General features: G+C 35.5%; 2 protein-coding genes across 5 annotated transcripts; both read left to right on the top strand.

The window, feature by feature from the left end:
* The first annotated feature begins 4,908 nt into the window (after positions 1 to 4,908).
* LOC120340474 (D-aminoacyl-tRNA deacylase 2-like) lies at positions 4,909 to 6,029 on the top strand. Its single transcript, XM_078112321.1, has one exon. It carries the CDS (start codon positions 4,974 to 4,976, stop codon positions 5,499 to 5,501), a length of 528 nt encoding a protein of 175 aa, XP_077968447.1. The 5' UTR covers positions 4,909 to 4,973; the 3' UTR covers positions 5,502 to 6,029.
* Positions 6,030 to 6,031: 2 nt separating this feature from the next.
* Positions 6,032 to 18,315, top strand: LOC120340371 (uncharacterized). 4 transcript variants are annotated; one of them, XM_078112320.1, is made up of 19 exons: positions 6,032 to 6,214; positions 6,349 to 6,432; positions 7,050 to 7,288; positions 7,392 to 7,567; positions 8,057 to 8,200; positions 8,713 to 8,957; positions 9,271 to 9,485; positions 9,798 to 10,258; positions 10,729 to 10,920; positions 11,260 to 11,391; positions 12,127 to 12,282; positions 12,762 to 13,010; positions 13,753 to 13,895; positions 14,467 to 14,655; positions 15,358 to 15,456; positions 15,818 to 16,057; positions 16,315 to 16,440; positions 16,846 to 17,277; positions 17,643 to 18,315. In XM_078112320.1, the coding sequence occupies exons 1-19, from the start codon at positions 6,080 to 6,082 to the stop codon at positions 18,114 to 18,116; spliced, it is 4,131 nt and encodes a 1,376-aa protein (XP_077968446.1). In that variant the 5' UTR covers positions 6,032 to 6,079; the 3' UTR covers positions 18,117 to 18,315. The 4 variants fall into 4 exon arrangements, with proteins under 4 accessions (XP_077968446.1, XP_039264556.2, XP_039264562.2 ...); XM_039408622.2 differs by having other exon boundaries at positions 16,315 to 16,446; XM_039408628.2 differs by having other exon boundaries at positions 16,312 to 16,440.
* The last annotated feature ends 691 nt before the right edge of the window (positions 18,316 to 19,006 follow it).

The following is a 19,006-nucleotide window of genomic DNA, read 5'->3' as shown; positions in this document are numbered from 1 at the left end:
TATGTTTTATGTTTTATATGATAAGTTTACAATATGATGTCGCCGAAGTGTAGCTATGGAAACAAAATATCAAAGAAGCAGGACTTAGAAATTCATAACATTCTACAAAACACATATTACCACTAGCATTCCTGTTGAAGGTATCAATAAAATCTAGGAAACAAGAAGGTGTATCATAGCACAATAACTTGGCAATTTGGTGCCTTGTGACAACACCAAATTCCCAAAATTAAATTACACAAATTTACCAGACAAAAACTCTTAAAGAACGATAATACGCTTAAAATTTTTGCTTCGGGGAATATTTATGTTTTATATCACTAATATAATGGAATACGCGGATAATTGTGGAATTATTATCGTCACGCTAATAACTGAATTGCGTAAGTCATTTTTAGCTGTTTTGAGATAAACCTAAAAAACTTCCTAATGATGATGTTATGCCATTGAGAGTCAATAATTTGCCATGGTTCAATTTTTTTTTATCGTAGCCAGATTTAAGTAAATTTGTATGACGCAGTCAAGTGACGTCATAATGGCGAACTGTGACTTAGGCAAAAATGTATCTATGACTTGGGGACATACGCAATTTTGCAACTTTACTATATGCCCCAGTCCCAAAAACTAAACATTCCAAAACAATTGAAATCGTCAGTATCTACAATGTCTAATTCCCAAAATAGCTAACAGTTTCAATCACATTATTTTTTATGTTTAAAAATATATATTTCATCAATATAACACGTTCTGCACACCCACCGAAATAAGGCTAAGATTAAATATAAAGATTAAAACAATGCACCCAATATAAAAGTCAACCAAGGTGATTTGAACTTGGACAGTGAATATCACAAGTGCACGTCTTCCTATACTGTAGTATAAATTCAAATTAATACGCGCTAAGCTAGAATCCGAGATGCAAAAACTCGAAAATACTTCGCCGAGGTTATTTAGCCTTTGTGCTGTCACAATAGTCCTGCGGTAACAATGGTAATTCAGTATGACGAAACAATTGCACAAATGTGCATGTCATACTAAATCTCCATTTTTATGGGTTTCGGAATTCTTAAAACAAAATCTGAGTTGACAGACAGGTGCGCAGCATTACATGAATACCTATTATATAAAAAACTAAAAATCGCCAAAATGACTTACGCAATTCGGTTACTAGCGTGACGATATGCTATGTAGCTTCCCCGTAACTGTCGCAACACCTTGATATTTTACACTAAAATAATTATTTCAAATGTTCCGATGAAACAAACCGTTTCTGGAACCCATTTCCCATGAAACAAGAACCATTTTTGAAGAACATTGAACACCCATGGCTCCCAGTTTTGCCAAAATGAATTTTGCATTTTCATTCGCAATCCCAGTATTGGGTATTCCTGTCAAATTCATGATCTCATAAAAATGTGTTTCGGCTATGCGAATTGTCCATTTGGGTACTCTCGAAATATGTGTACCAAGTTAGGCCATAAGTTTATTCCGATTTTCCTTTATTTTAACTCTATTACAAGTTCGGGGACTGTCTCTGTTAGTCAAGTGAATATCCCCCTGACCATACATTTTAGTCCCTTTACATTACAAAATTTGATGTGAAATAGGCGAACAAAATTAGCTACCTCCATATTTGTATATATATACACTAATAAATGATGATTGATTGAGGATGGGTACGACGCATCATTGTAACGTTAACGTTGTTATATGTAACATATATTGTCACCAAAACATCTATAATTAAAGCGAAAAAATAAGAAACTCAAGACTGATTAGACTGTGGGGCTTCATATTGTTATATAGATCAGCTTGTTTGCTTCCCAGCTTGTTTGTACTTCCCAACTTGTTTCTACCATCGCCCCCTACAGTCATTTATACAACTTCACTACATGGGCATCACTAATCCTACGTCTCTGCCTTCTTTTGTAATGTGTTTTTTTTGAAAATAATTGTTTGCACACTTATGTACTTCCAAAAATCGGAGTGAATTTTTTGGCATAGTTTGTCAAATTTTGATAGAAATTTTTATCTAGAAACTTATCCATCCTATTTCACCATCCCCAATTTATTTCCCAAACAGCCTTATTTCGATATCCTCAATTTTGCTTTTATGCTACCACCACTATGGATGTTTCCCCGGACATCGTTTATCGTCCCGGCGCGGCGGCGTTGTGGCTCATCGTGCTAAGCGTTAAGAATACGCTGCCACCTTACCTCTGTTACTCTGCGTGGGTTCGCAGGTTCGAATCACATGCATGGATGGTTATGTGCGAAATGATCGCTGGACTCCTCGCCGCCGTTGGGTGGTTCGCGTAACCGCTGGTCGTAACTGGTCCTCCACCATCAAGTCCATGCTTCCGAAAAAAAAAAACCATACCCTACTTGGAATGGTAACCGGGCGAGAGCCGTGGTTCGCCATATGGTTAAGCCGTCTCATCGGCTTTCCTCTACCTCTGGATAAATATGTAAATCCTATTACTGTAAGAATTACAAATAGGCATAACTCAATGATGACGTAACAATTGGAATATATGCCGCCGCTTAGACACTTCTTTCGCTCAAACAGCTATTCAAGCGCGGATTTAATGTCACGGTAGATGATGTTGCTATCGTGTGTATTGAATCAGGAGACTCAGATTCCGGATTTGTGGTTTATTATGAGACAACTTCACAGTTAAAAACACTTAAAACAGAGAAAACACGACCGTCCACCAGCGCGGCGACCGGAGAAGTGGCGGGAAGCTCTTTTTTCTCACGACTCGATGGTGGTCGGAGTCTCACAGTAACCGGACTCTGATGGAGTTTATCCAATTAAATCTTCGATAAGCATGTGGGCAAATATAAAAGAAGAACTAAATTAAAACACACGGATAATAAAAATCGTGACATGTAAACATTTGTTCTTTTTAGTAGTTTTGCTTGTTATTTTTCAGTTTTTAGTTGTGTTTCTGAAAAATAGTACCTATAAGAGGTATGGACCTTTCCCCGAGCATCGACTTCCTTGTTTCTTTCGTGACATTGGCCAATCAGCAAATTGCAAAAAGGGACGTAACCCCTTTTCGCATCCGCTCAGACACTTTTCTCACTCAGACAGATTTTCAAGCGTGGTCGTAAACATTACCTCGTTTTCGCATTTTTGAACTCTATTCGTTAGTTTTCAGTTGTGTTTTGGAAACTTAATTGTAAATCAGATAATTCAATGGTCACCCGGTCTTCCTAGGAGTTTTAATTTAATTGCAGTAATAAAAATTAATGTAGAAATAGCTGTGATAGACTAGGCTAGAATTCTTTAACGGTACTTTTTAAAAAACAGATTGTTGTATGCTATGAATCATAATGATGGTTTGAAACACATAACCCATTTCACAGGCGCCAACTCGCAAAAGCACTCTTGAAATAGCCCCGAAAATTTTGCAATGGTGAAGTATAGGAAGAGTTTTCCGGGGTTCAAAGGTCGGGGAAAAGTCCATCAAAATCAGTGCTGAAAATCTTTGAGAGGTCAAGGGTCGGGGAAACGTCCATGGCTCAATCCTGTTTCAATATACAAATATAGACTAGAGTCACTAGACTAGGCAAATGCTTTTTCACTTGCATATAACGTTCTTGCGTCCTTTCTGCCTTTTGAATTTTCAAACGCGGGATAGGTAGGGGTATGGCTAATAGCTAGAACATTGCAAGCGCAGGGTGTAGCCTATACGATGTCCTAAAACAGTAAATCCAAATTCTTGCCGAGTTATTGAAAATGTGCACTTCGACTTCAAGCCTTTAGCTTATTAAGAAAATTTACTTTCTTTAAGCTAGTTCTCTATATTCTGATATTTTATGTACCGGTATGTGTATAGGCCTACTATGTAGGCCTATGTTATGTTTATTCGTCTTTTAAAAGCAATATAAAAGAGTTAATAATTGCAACCATCAGTCGCTGCTGGCCTGCTGCACTGTCTGATTTATTTTAGTACAGTAGTGAGAAGACACAAAAACCTGCAGACGAAGGCTGAAGTGAAAGGGCTTAAATAGTTACCGGTACAGGTAAACAGACCTTCATAATCCTGTGTTACTGCTGTACTGTGTTATAGCAGCGGTGGGGGCTACGTTATGTCAGTGTGTAACGGTATTCCTGTATTCTGGTACTATCTGTATATGCCTTTACCGGGACCGTACTCAATTTACACCATCAAACCATGGTAAATTACCAGTAGGCTCAATTTTTTTAAACATCAATAAATCAAAAAAACAATAGTCTACAGCAATATGTTATACTAAAATCTGAAAATTATTTATTAGGGCAAAAATAGTCTTTACTAAAGGACCAACTGGCACAAGAAAATATTTTAAATATACAAACAGTATGGGGCCTAGTGTCATATAAATGTTTCCAAAAACAATTTTTTAATGAACAGATAAAATTACACATACAAACAAACTTCAGAACTTCTAAAAAATTCATGATTGATAGGCATAATTATAAGTATATTTCGACTCCATAATCAGCATAACAATAAAATGATTGGTAAAAAATAAATAAAAACTGATTATGAAATCAGGAGAGCAAACAAAACCTTAGATAAGGTTTAAAACATACAGAATGTATACAAGATGGAAGGTTTTGCCAAGAAGAAGTGGTACATGTTCACTCACCTAAAAACATGCGATAGGAGCTATATGCAAAGAAATGAAGTACGGTAATAGGATATGGACTAATACGTTCATATACAATGGACAAATCATTTTTTTCAACACACAAAAGAGTTAGCAAAGTTATGTAGGCTACTTAAATAATCCTATATACTAAATATACCCCTTACTGTGTCGGTGTGTACACTTTCTCTATTTTTCTAAGTTGTTTTAAATTTTATATATTAAATATATACCAGTATATATGGCCCAATTCTAAACTTTGTATTTCCTTCTTTTTTGCTTCATAGCTGATTATATATCACACATATGTAGGGTGTATACCAACATTTCAAATGTCAAAGGACGAATCACACGGTCAGTCACTTTTTGCACGGATTATAATCCAGCAGTGTATTTCAGCAAAACTTCAAATTAATGCAAATGCTCCCAATGAGAATCCAGCATTTATTTCAATAGGAAGAGGCATTGTAGTGTATATTTGTTTTCTGAAAGATGCTATAGAAGAGACTGCCATCAAAATGGCAAAGTCTGTGTGTAATATTAAACTCAGTAAATCATTATCTGAAGAATCCAACTCTTCTTTGGTCTCTGTTGTTGAACTCCCTGGTGATATATTAGTGGTTCCTCAAGCAACTCTTGGTGGAAAACAAAAAGGAAATCGGATGCAATATCACGGAAATATAAATAAAAAAGACGGAGAAAAATTATATAGAATTTTTGTTGAAACTTTAAGAAATATTCAAGATAAAAATGAGTCTTGTCGCAATAATAACGTACGAACGGAATCTGGAACGTACGGAAATTTACAAGTTTTATCTGTAGAGACTAATGGTCCATATACACATGTTTTGAATTTTTAAGTTAGATAATATCAACCAAAATGAAAAATAAATGTTTTCTATGTGGGCCCTATAACATATATTTTTCGAGTTACGATTAAAATGGCATTTTATGTCTGCACTGCCACATTATATTTGCTTCTATTACTAATACTGCATTGTAGTATTTTCATTTTGGATTTTTTATTTCACCCATTATTTTAGTTTTGCTTTTAGACTGCTAATTATATAGGTCGTAATAATATAATTTTCCAAAATCAATTTTGGCTAAATTTTAATGGATAAGTTATGTGATAATGTGACATACTGTTAATCATTTCATGTTACTTACACTTTTGAATCCATAGGTGTAGTAGGCCTATGTTTGCAACGATCTTGAAAAAGATCAAGTCGGAGATTTGAGAGCAGAATCCTCGTGGTATAATTTACTAGCTTTCACTATACCTGACCAAGCTGTCATAATCCATTAAAAGCTTATACTATGTGAAATAAATTTTACTCTTTCATCGCTATAAACTTCAATGATGAAGTTATCAATTATATTTTTCAGATTTAATAGTCTGCTTATTTTGGATTAGATATTTGATTAAACTTCAAATATGGGGCCTCCACCTGGGCCAGGGCCGATATTTTATCCAAAATACTTGGACATGACAGAAGATGAATGTGCTCGTTATTTGAGGCAACTTGAACTCGAAGCATATGCTGCCGTCATCAGTGCTTTAAGAGCACAGGTAATTTGTGTTTTTTGTGAATCAATTATTTTCAGGCATGGCCATTGACAGATCCAAGTTATACGTCTCTATTTAATATTTATTCATGCTTAATAATAACTTATTGATTTGCATGTACATTTCCATTATTGCAGGGAGATCTAACAAAAGAGAAGAAATCGTTGTTAGCAGAAATTTGTGCATGTTTTGGAATTGGACGTGACAGATACAAAGCAGAGGTGCAAATTATCATATTTATTTCGAGACGTTTCAATCAAAACATTTGTTTTATTGTTTATCAAAAAACTTTCAATTTTGTGACTGTATTGCCATTTGAATTCAACTTTTATTATTCATTCTCAAATGTCATGTTCCAACAAGGACCTGAATTAGGCTACTCGTGTGCAAATTCTTTTTATCGGGTAAGTTGTAAAATAATGCCAAATATTGGGGTATTTTCCCTCAAGTGTTGGCTTTTTACTCCAGAGATTTTATGTCAATAAAAATCCCAACAAAGCTCTAGCTAAATTATAGGCCTCTACTTTGATTGGTTGATCACAAGTAAAATTGTTTTTCCCTCAGTGTTCAAATCTGTTGTCCTGTTAATTGTCCGTTAATACTCGCCTTCCAGATACAAGGTGGTGATCACTTAACTGATGTTGTTTAAAACTTTCTAATGCTAATTATATGTATCTTTCATCTATGCGCTCCTATATGCAATTGCCTCTGAACAAAATTTCATCTAATTATCAACTAGCTGTCACTGCCTAAAACTTGTTCACCTTAAAATGTAAGCTTGCAATATTTATATCATTTGTATATTTGTATGAATCATTTTTGTTATGTTACATCTCAGATACGAAGGGCTGTTAATGAGGAAAAACTGTCAACAATAGCATTGCATGTCTCTAATAGTGAATCCAATATTGAGTGGATAAAAGAAGGTCGTAGATTAGTTCCTCTGCCAGATAGACCACTGCAAATCACTGTCTACATGGAGGAAGCGGATAGAGTTGCTGAAATAATTGCAAAAGAAAATGCTGCTTTGCCACAATCGAATGCCAGTACTGTGTGTTTCAGATCATTTGAGAAAAAGTAAGTATGTTTTGTATATTTTTATGTGTTTTGTGAAAAAAAAAATTATAATGTCTGCTTTTACAGAGTGTAAATCATATAACAATGTATACTCCATTATCAGACAAAGACAGGAAATTCAGCCACCTGAGAAGCCTCCAGAAGCAGAGTTACAAGACAGAACAAGGATATTGCGTTCATCGTTATATTGTGCCAAATGTTTGAGTACGCAGAGCGATACTGCGGATGTTGGCACTACAACTGAAGATCTGGGCCGTTCAGATATTGTGTCTGCTGATGGTAAGCCACTGATAAATAAGATGTGAATTGTTATTATGTTCTTAGGTCTTCAACTCTTATTTGTATTTATTTAAATTTTTCGATACAAGGAATGGCATAATATGAACTATTAAACATGCCTCATTATATTAGTATTGCTTCATATTCATTAACTGAGTTGAGACAAACTTAGGTATCGACTTTAATGCTGAATGCGATAGGATTTTCATATTTATCCTGGGGATAGGAAAGCCTATAAGGTGGCCTATTATTCACATTATGGTGTACCATGGTCTTTTACCTGTACATATCGGTATAGGGTTACGGTAGTTACCCATTCATTTGTTTCAGATGCATGGACTTGACTTGCTGACGATAAAATTAGTTCATCTATGCATTTTGAGTGATTAAACTAGGACAGGGGTTAACTTTATGATACTTTTCTATTAAACTGGAATTTCAGCTTTCTCAGTAATTTACTAAGAATCATTTCAATCTTCTATTGCACAGTCCAAGAAATGCAGTCTGAAATGACTGATGTTCCATCTGCCTCTGATTCATATGTGTATCTGCCTGGCGGAACTACTGTTCGTGTTGCTATGGCTAAAGAGAAAGAAGAAGTTGATGCGTATTCAATGAAGTCAAGCTCATCTGGTATTCCATCATGTCTTATTATATATTTATACTATATAATATAGAAAAAAAAATTGAAAATTCTGTTGTTTTTTCAGGAATATAAATATTTTAGTTTCATTAGTTCATGTTTGATCTGTTAATTAACTGTGCGAGATTGCCAATTACCAGAAATGGAAATATTTCTTAACCACAATTAGAGATGCCTAACGTATACTGTATGTAAGATGAAATCGAGGGTAAATAATTTTCCGAATGGTTTTAAATATTGTCTATACCAGTACGGGGAATCGGGATCAAAAGTATGAATTTCCAGAGTCAAAATTTCCTGGTGATGAGTAGGTCAAAATTTTATGTAAAGGTTCAAAAAGAATTTAGTTCATCTCTCAACAATAACACTCAATTATAATTTTTGTTATCAACATATTATTTTTTCAACCTGTATTCGAAGTCAAATTTGAATTTTCCCAGATTCTACAGTCTTGGTCCATACTTCATCATGTTTTTAATATATTTTCTTGTCATGTTTTCAGGTCAGATCGATTTTGGAAATGCTCCTGAAATAAGTTTGACGGCACCAAGATCTAAAAGAAAAAGAAAGAAATCAGTGGGAACAGCTCCGAATAAAGATAATAGTGTTACCATCAGGCAAATCATCAGACCTTTGCCAATGAAGCAAAATATTTCATCTGATAAAATAGTTTTGAATACAAAAGTGGAAAATTTAGATTTCGATGACAGGTTACCAGAATTTCCAGAAATGCGTCTGAAACCTGAGGTAGGTGTTACTGAGGCCACAACTTACCACAGAAAAAGCCTCCCCTTGTAAAACACACAGGCACCTTTAAAACATAAATCACACCAAATTAGTGGTCATATGTTATTATACACATCTAATCTCTTAATTCTTAAACTACAGTAGAAACCATATACGAGGTCCACTGATATATAATGATATGTGAAGATCTACTATTTTTGAAAGAGCTAAAATCCTTTTGCTTCGATATTGCCTGTCCAATTTATTTCACCCCGGTTAAGGTGGTGTGCATGGGATATGAATCCGAGATGAGCAACTTGATGCTTTATTACAGATCATTCATCGTCCTAAACAATCATCGAGTCGGAAGCAAGTTGTGCAACAAGTTGGCGAATATGATAGAAGATTTGATGAACCGTACACTAAAAAACGAAAAAGATCAAATTTTGTCAAAGTTAGAGTCAGAGAACCGCCTCCTCCCCCGCCACCAACAATACAGCACACACCTGTACCACCTGAACATCTGTATGCTGCAGGATCCAATACAAAGTAAGTTCAATATTTTAGTTAGCCGCTAATACCAGTCAATCAAGTTTTTTGTATGAATAAAAAATATGGATTGCCGGACTCCTCTTTGCCATAGGGTGGTTCATGTCACTGCTGGTAGGTTACGGCTTCCTCTACTATCAGGCCCACGCATTGGAAATAAATAGCTGACTAACTTATTCTATTTCTGAAAAGGACTAGTAGGGGGGCGAGAGGCTCCGGTGCACCATATGATTAAGTCGTCTTAAGTTATCGGCTTCCTTTTTCTCCGAGATAAATATGCAAATACTATCCCTTGATCTTTGAATTCATTAGGCTCAAACATCAACGAAAAGGACAGCAGTTGACAGTAGAAGAAGACATTGCTTTTGCATCACGTTCAAGGCCTGAATATTCTGTCAGCACTCAGCAGTCTCCTACAAAACACATTGGGCAATTTACAAGCAGGATGAGTCCTTTGTCACCATCGTATTATCCCCCGCCCGGCACATCCCCATGGTCATCCAGTACTGCGAGCATTGTGCCTCGAGATATCACTGCCAATTCAGAGACGATCACAACATACTCTCGTGGGTTCCGTTATTCACCCACAAAGCCATTTTACAAGCCGCCAAATGTTATTCAAAGTGCCTACGGTAGAGCGCCTAAATCGCAAACTAAGAAATACAAACAACAAAGCCCGTCTAATTTCTCTTTCTCGAAGAAAGCAGTTCAAGCTGAAATTGAACACCAGAGCATTCTTAAACGAATTGCAGCAAGAAAAGATATTGGACGAGGTAATATCAATAGGTATTAAATAAGGAAGATCATTACTTACCGATCTTAAGATGAGACATTCAGAAATGATGCATCTAATTAGTGTACTGAACTGACCAATTTAATTAATTCGATCTGCTGTTTCTCAAAAAACATTGTATAACTTTTGATATCAAACAAACTTCAAACTCCGAGGAATTTATTAAATGGTGACTCTCTCATCGGGGTTGGGAAAAAAATTAGAAATTTGAAAACCATGATGCAGTATTTTTCCAGAAAACCCTATTTTGTATGAAAAAACATTGCTCATACGAGCCTTCTGTAATTGTCGGTTAAAAATGCCTAATAATCAATCACATGCTTTGAGTTTTTTTCAAAATTTTGACGAAATTCTGGAGTAAATTATAATATAAAAGTCTGGAAGTTCCGGCCCAACGGAATATGCCAAACTCACATCCCTAGTTCTATATCACTTTCTATATAATTTCAGGTCAATATAGAGATCCCAGTTTGCCATACCATTCGATGGAAGACCCGAATGCCCTAGTTCTCCCAGTTCTGGAATCATCAAAGTTTGACAATCTACATCGTACAATCCCACCTTCCCATACATCAAGCCTTGAAGAACTGGCATCAGTCTCATTGATGGCTTCAGAATTGAGCACTTCCATAGTTGAAACAGGTTTGCTCATTGGATTTTTTGCAACAACGTAAATGAAAGTCAAGAATTTAAAATGCTTGGAAATGATATGATTCAACGACTTTTTTCACAGAAATAATATTAATGCTGTAGATCAAATAATTGGGAAAATCAATACAGTTCTTGCTAATGTTTTATCATCCCATGTATTTGAATAAAACTGTTCAATTTTTTTATGTCCATTTAGAATGCTTTCCAACTTGATGCCTTCTGAGTTTCAGCTCAAAATTTTAACTTCATTTGACTAGACACTTCAGTCCTGCAAGATGTATATATGAAAACATTCAATCTCTTCAGCTTCCATTTAATATTTCCATTTAGGTCTTGCACCTGTCAGTGCTATTGTATCGAGGGTTAGTTCACCAGCACCAGGTCAATTATCTGCAACTGAAGCTTCCGCTATGAAAAAGTCTTCTAAACCCATGGTTGTGTCAAGAATACAGAGTGAGGAAGGTCGGTCAGAAATTGGAATTTTTTTTTCAAATATATTTTTTTAACCCTCTGTTTACAGACAATGGGGTCAAAAGCATAGCATCCCCCAGATTGTTAAAATGATGATACTTAATTAAATCTTATAAAAACCTAAATGTTTTATATTGTTTTCTCATCAAGGCACAAATTGTGGACATCTTTTTTCAAAAAGTTGAAAAAGTATAGCAGGTATGGGTCCACAAATTCTCACCCCCTTGGTTTCAGAATGGAACTAGAATCCTAAGATTTTGTTTAGTAAGCAAGTGGTCCAGGACTAGAGTCATAACATGGGGCCAAGTAATAAACAATACATTACATTAAGGCTCTTCAAACTAGGGGGTCCCTTGACGGGTTGTGAAAGGTCTCAATGAAGGTAGTAAGGTGGTGGCATGTTTCAAGAACATTATTAAAGTATTGATGAGCAAACATTTTTGAACAGCCAATAGAGATTTTCTGACTCGATGTGTCAAAGCTGAACATTACACACTTGAGTCGGCTGAGAACTCTCCAAGACAGAATAAGTCAAACATAGACAAGAAATGTTATATCTATGTAGTTAGCAGCAACTGGGTTTAATAAACAGTGCAATGGAGTAGTAATTGTTCTATTAATATTGACTTTATTTTTATTTAAGCTTTTTGTAGTCGAAAAAATTGAGTCGTGCTGAAAAAATTTGAAGAACACTGCTTTACATAAAAATTACGTCTTTATAATCAGGTGGGAGCAATCAACCTTTGAAGATAGTACATCCTACTCCGGGACAATTACATGGAGTGTCTTCATCTGTTGGTCGCCCGGGATCTACTTTTGTCAATGTTTTACGAGAATCTGCAACAACACTGACTTCTAGTGGAATTAGGCTCAAGAGTACAGGTAATTAACGGACAATATATAAGTAGCCTTATATGACGATTTTCATTGGGATTTTAGCTACTAACTCATTTATCTTTCCCACATATTGGAATCTGAGGGTTAATTCGTGGTAATATTATATGCAAATAAAAATCATGTGTCTGGTACTAAGCACCATTTCGACAGTGCCTTATGCTACACTCCTTGTATTGTCATTATTTGATACGAAGTGTGCATGAAGATTGTTCTGTCAAATGTTTTGTTGCTGTTGTTTACAAAATAATTTCAAATTTTCAGTACTTGATATGTTTGATGACACGAGGAGGCTGTTAATAATTTCAAATTTCATCAGAGTCTTATTGAACCTGATATTCGCTCAAAATTTTGCTAATTTATATGATATTTGACTTTTATGGCTGTGCTCTCTTGTTTATACTGAAATAATACTGGATTAAGTAAATATTCAGTGATAAAATTGATCCATAATGCTTTTGTATAAGGTTCTATTGTCTCAATCAGTGGACAACATCCAGCTACACACCAAGTCCGTCTTGCTCTTTCAGCAAATGATAACATAGTATCGAGCATTCCAGTGAGTTTCACGTCAGCAGTTCTTCCTGCAGTTTCATCGCCGATGATACAGTCACCTCGAGTTATTTCAAGTGTCACAGGAAAACCTCACACTGTTCTAAAATCATCATCTGGCAATGTGATAACTGTAACAGCGAAACCGTTACCTGGGATGAAATGTAATTATGATTACTTATTTTAAGGTTATCAATTTTTCGAAAATTTTGACAAACATAACCTTTTATGTATAGGTGAAAATATGACCATGGTATGCTTAGAAATCTATAGTTTTGCACCGAAGGATTTGTTTGAATGAAGCGAACATAAGTGTATGATGGTGCTGTATGTCATGTGTGGCTGCCGTAAATTCAAACTTGCTCTTTAGTCTTTATATGGCAGCCCGTTATGCTCCTTGCGCAGGAGGCCGTTCAAATGGCATTTAAGACCATATCAACAATAACTGTACTAACTAATTTCTGAATAGATTGTTTGTAGACTTATACTATACCATTTGTATTGATTTATTTAGCAAGATTGATTTATAATACCGATATATTATAAGATATACTAACTTGACTTGATAACTATACTAACACTCAAGCTTATAGAAAGTAGTATTAGTACATTACTTCAATATACCTTGTTGCCGCAGTAAAACCGATGTAACTAATGTCACATTTTTTAGAAATGGACTTTTTAATCTTCTATCGGTATGGACCGGATGCCATATTTTGCTCTGGGTTTCAAAGTTGAGCCAGTTTTCGTTTTGATTTTTGGAAATGATTTATGTCCTTTTTTAAGTTTGACTGTACATATCTGAAAATTACAAAACTTGCGATATTCTCAAAGCCTTAAAATATGACATAATCTGCTATGGTTCTGATACGTCGACATAGTAATATTTTTAATGTTATTTTTTAGCTTCTTCCTCCTCTCTTGTAAGTGGAGCAAGTATTGTCAAACCTCAGTTAGTACAGAAGACCAGTATCATTGTTGTACATAAAGCACCTGGGTCAAAGATTGGGAAAACCACTCCAGCAGGGTTTCCTCTTGGTGGTGAAGGGGTTAGTTCATTCATTGTTTTATTTATACATCATAAATTTAGTCACAAATTATATATGTATTCATATTCATTGTTTTCAATAATCCCTTCGAAAGACTATATTGTATATGTGGTATATGCCAAAGTTGATATTGGGAGAAAAATTATAATTTTGATATAACTTGTGCTATCGAATGAGTTTTAGCGTTTGCTGAATTGTGTATGTCTGAAGAAATTTTTGTTAGTGTGCAGCAAGAATCTCGAATTACTCTTGTTACAACTCTTCAGTTTTGTTTAGTCTTTCATTGTTATAGAGGAAAATGATATTTTTGCGAACAATTAATCACTCTAATTGACTAACTGCCTGTTGGTTAATAAGAACACTTAACAAAATTATTATGTCTTTGAATTTTTGTAGAAAATTCCGACTTTAATCATCACCATAGAAAGTCTTAAATTTCCACTCATTCAGTATTTTGATCAATGGGAGTTTGGAAATACAACTCTTGTGAAATCTCGCCAAATTCCTGACTCCGACACCTCTCCTGCATATTATACTCATTTTGTTCACTATTATGTTCTTCATAATACAGTCCAAAGTGATTACAGTCAGCACCAAAAATTTGTCATCATCGAGTGTTGACCTTCCGAGATTGCCTGTGGAAACTGAAGATGACAATTCAACATCCACTTCTGCTCTTGGCAGTATTCAAGGTCTTGTCTCTGGTCTCAGTCCTGCTGGTATTGTAAAGAAAACAAAAGTCATTGGCACGAAACCAAAGGTAGGTTTCTCTATGTTGTCTCGCTGTTTTCTGATCTCTATTCAAGAATTCTCAACTAACATTTGTTGATCTTTAAAACATTAAAATTGAAGATTCACACAAACCCTACTTCCAGTCTATTATATATACTGTGATATCTCAGTAATCGAATGACTCAATAGTCATTTTTTTTTTTGAACGAAAATAATGGTGCTCGAACACCAGAGTACGCTACGCCGCTAAGTGAGATGATGTCCCCCAAACCACACATTGAGGCTGACTCAGGACCATTCAACATGAGAGAGATGCTCAATTATATTGACACACACACCAAAATGAAGTAAAACTGGTACGCTATCTGTCACAGTAGTCTACCGGTATGGCGCATATAAATTAAAAGACTTGGGCCAGACTTACTGCCAGAGAGACCTGGCGTTGGCAAATAATTTGATAAAATATCTAGTTAACTACTATGAAAATTATTGTTGCATTAAAAAATTGGGAATTTACTTACTCGGAGTAGTTTGTGTGTGTGCCGGCGTTAATGTTATCAAAGCATAATTAAATCCTATTTTGACTTTCAGCATAACTTTGGTCTGAAACAAGTTGGAAGGCTCAAGGTAATATATTCACCCATTTCACTGCAGCCTTTCACCTTTCAATAAAACCTAATATGTATCGGACTCGGAATTTGTGACCTAATCGTTTTTTTTTTATTCTCAGTTTGTAACAATGCCACTACATAAGAAGACAGTCGTCAGTAAAATTGCAGATCCTTTGAAAACGAAAGTTATTCAGAATGTGATTCGAGCTCCTGGCAAGGTATTGTGAAATTGACTTTTAACATTTGTCTCGATCATTACTGATTTAATAATATTTGCACCATGTTTGTTTTTCTATAAATTTTAATACAGGAGTGTCAGTACACTGCAAAGCTAATCAGTTCAGTCTTTTCCATTCATTGTTCAAGAAAAGTAGATGTAGGGACTTAATTGTTTTGAAAATAACTATTTAATATACCAACACAAGTGTTATATTCTATAAGAGCTGTGATATATCAGAAGAAAATCTTTATTTGATTCATCTGAATATATATATCTTACAATACAACTTCAGTATATTTTAGATTCAGTAAGTTTAATTCCTTAAGTGATAATTTTCCTTATTTATCTTTCCAAACCAGGTTTTAGTACGAACAACATCTGGCTCTACCTTGTCCTCTGGTCAATTACGAACATTTACTGGAAGCAGGATAGTAAAACCAATAATTACACAACAACAGCAACCAAGTGTAGCACAAGTTACTCCTGGACAAGGCCAAGCAATTACTTCAGGTCAAGACATTGTTGCTGCAGCATTAAGTCAGTCTTTGGGAACATCCACGATTCTGCCTACTGCTAGTGTGGAACCAGGTGCACCAACGGTTAGTGTATTTGTTATTTATTTATTTCTTACTGTTAGGTTACATAATGAATCCTTCTATAACATTTTGTGAAAAATCCTACACTAATTTATTTATGCGACACTGCCTGCCTTCTGCTCTGAACTAGGCCCCGTACAAGCATACACGCATATTAAAAAAGTTATATTCCAGTATTATTTTACCTTTCCAGTAATAATGGACTAAGCAGCTGTGAAATATTTTTTTATTTACTGATTTCATTCATTTTTTCTCAGCAGACAAATTTTGAAGCAAGTCCTTCATCCAGCATTATAAAGGTGTCGACTTCTACTCCTGCTGCTTCCACTATTAAAGCTTTTGCAGCAAATTATCAGAAAACTTCAACTAGTCAACAAAAACAAATGGTATTGGTGAGATGTGTATAATTGTTTTTGATTATTACTGTTAGTTCTGAATCATAGTTTAGATTTCTCCTGAGGGGGGAAAACTGTAAGATGACTCAACGATATTGTTGGCTTTTTTTCTAGTTACCATACCTCGTCGTTATTTGGTCATTCAATTTGTCTGGAACTTGGAACAAGCTTAAATGTAAATGATCAGTGGTTCCTGAAGTACATGGTAACAGCGAGCAGCCCATCCATTGTTTTGCTTCTCACTCCCATGAAATCTGAAGCTTTGATTCCACTTATAGTAATTAGCAATGCATAGGCAAGCATAAATTGTAGCATGATAACTTTCAAACTTAACTCTAAAGCATTACAACGCGATTTATGGACATCATGTATTAATTTTTATTTATCTGTTTCTAGAAACCACTACCTTCCGTCACTGCTGTTTCTCAGAGTTTGCAAGATAAAACCAAAGTATATCTTGCTACTTCTCCTGTTCAACCAAAAGGAAAACTTTTCACCCCAAATCAGCCCCAAGTACACAGGTCCCCACAAGGTTCTTCCATCCCAGTGACTCCGCGGCCGAAATCAGGGTTTATTCAACCTGTCAAAACAACCAATTCACCATATATTACCCCCATTCCAAGTGTTCCTAAACCGTCAGCAAAAATTGAGCAACCTAAAATGATATACCATCAAACTTCGCAACAATCGGTGATGCAGGTGAAAGTGATTGGTCAACAGCCCAGTACAGCTAGGTCCCATTGGCAGTCAGTAACAACTTCAAGCAGTGCTAAACAACCATTGACCAAGGAAATGGAAGAATCAACTTCACAAACGAAAATATTGCGGGTAAAGTTTTAACACATTGTAATTGTTTGTTGTTTCGAGAATGTAGATTTCATCTAGAAGTGTTGCCATTCAAATTTGCAAATAACTGTGTCGCATGCTTCAGAAATAGATAAATATTGTCTGAAATCTACTTGCTGTGAGTGCAAGGGAAGTTTTAGCGTGATCTTGATTATTTGTGTAACTTCAAATGCAGGTTCTAACCATTAAAATATCATCAAAAGTCAGTTTGAGTGTACTTGTTTGGTGAATTCCCTATTTAAACTTGAGAATATAAAATTGAAGTCTATTCAAACTTTAATATTTCCTGATAGTACGTACCCCTGTTTTCTAATGCTCTTTTTGATTTATGTAATTCAATTTTGTAGGATATATTTGAATCTACTGCACCAGTACAACAACCTCAACCCTCTACCAGTGACAGGGCCACATACATTTATCAATATCATGCAAACCCTGTCCCACCTGACTCGGTTCCAGCATCTCAAACAGGTGTAGTTCCGATTTCACTCCAAAGTGCTGATCCAAGGGACTTGATTACTTTGCATTCCGTTGCCGATGTCGCACAAACAGTTGCAACAGTGACCAACCAACCTGTCACTGTCGGACAATCTTCGGTCTCAGTGTGTCTACCAGGTAGTATTACTGCGCATGCAATGCCGCAGTCAACATTTCTTAAAAAAAAAGTGGCAACATTTGTTACTCCAGTGGCTAGAGAGTCACTAGAAAAAATGGAAGATCAGGAGCTTGAGGGTGAAAGCAAAATGTCAGGTGATACTGATGAAAAATCAACAGGTTCTGCAGTTTCTCGGGATGGAAACGCTCAAGTTCTTGACTCTTAAAATAGCAAGCGCAAAAACTATTGTTGGTATCCTACCAATTGTTCATTTTTTACTATTTTTAACACTTGACTGGAAAGTTTTTTCAATTAAAACTCAATCAGGATAATGAGAAAACTTGAACTGGTTGATTCAAAAGTGCCAGTGTCTTTCATTACTTATACACTGCCTATTTTTCAATATATTGTACATTTTTTTTACAAGTTTATTGTTGTTATTTTGTAGCAATGGCGTCAAGTGTTAGTCAGCCAACGCATAGGCGGTGCATGTGAGGAAGGGAGACGCCATCGTCTCGAATTTTCGTTCAATATGCCGAAATACCAACGAGAATGTGTAAAAAAGATAAAGCTCCCCGTGTAAGATGTTTCTTTATGTCAGTTATGCCCGATGAACAATGTTTATCCATCAGCGTGCCTATTTTACTGACCATAAGGCGCACTTCAAATCCCTTTTCTCTCAAAAAGTCGCTTGTACGCCTCACAAGCCGGGGATGATCGAGACGTAACAATAAAAAATAAACAGTCATGACAATAAAAAATAAGACCACAAAAAACACTTTTTTTGGCATATGCTGCAGGAAGCCATTCGAACATGCGGTCATCGGAGTCGGCTCCATCCAAGTTTGCGCTGATAGGTTCACAATAAAATATGACTATTAGAAGTGGTTAAAGTTCATGGAACAAAATTGGAAAAAACATGGCCTAAGCAATTTTTCAGGATGTCAAAATCTATTCATACAAATGCACATGTTTAATATACAATGAGTTATGAAACTAACAAAGTAAATGTCGTATGATGCGGCTATCAAACCCATTACTATCTTTCATATAAAGAACTATTGCATTTTGGATATTCATGTATGGATCTTTATTGCCTACACTAAAAACCGGTAT

The sequence above is a fragment of the Styela clava genome, chromosome 1, assembly GCF_964204865.1.
Source record: "Styela clava chromosome 1, kaStyClav1.hap1.2, whole genome shotgun sequence".
In the NCBI taxonomy this organism is placed as follows: domain Eukaryota; kingdom Metazoa; phylum Chordata; class Ascidiacea; order Stolidobranchia; family Styelidae; genus Styela; species Styela clava.
Note: the sequence above shows the minus strand (reverse complement) of the source record. Positions and strands in the feature narration are given on the sequence as shown.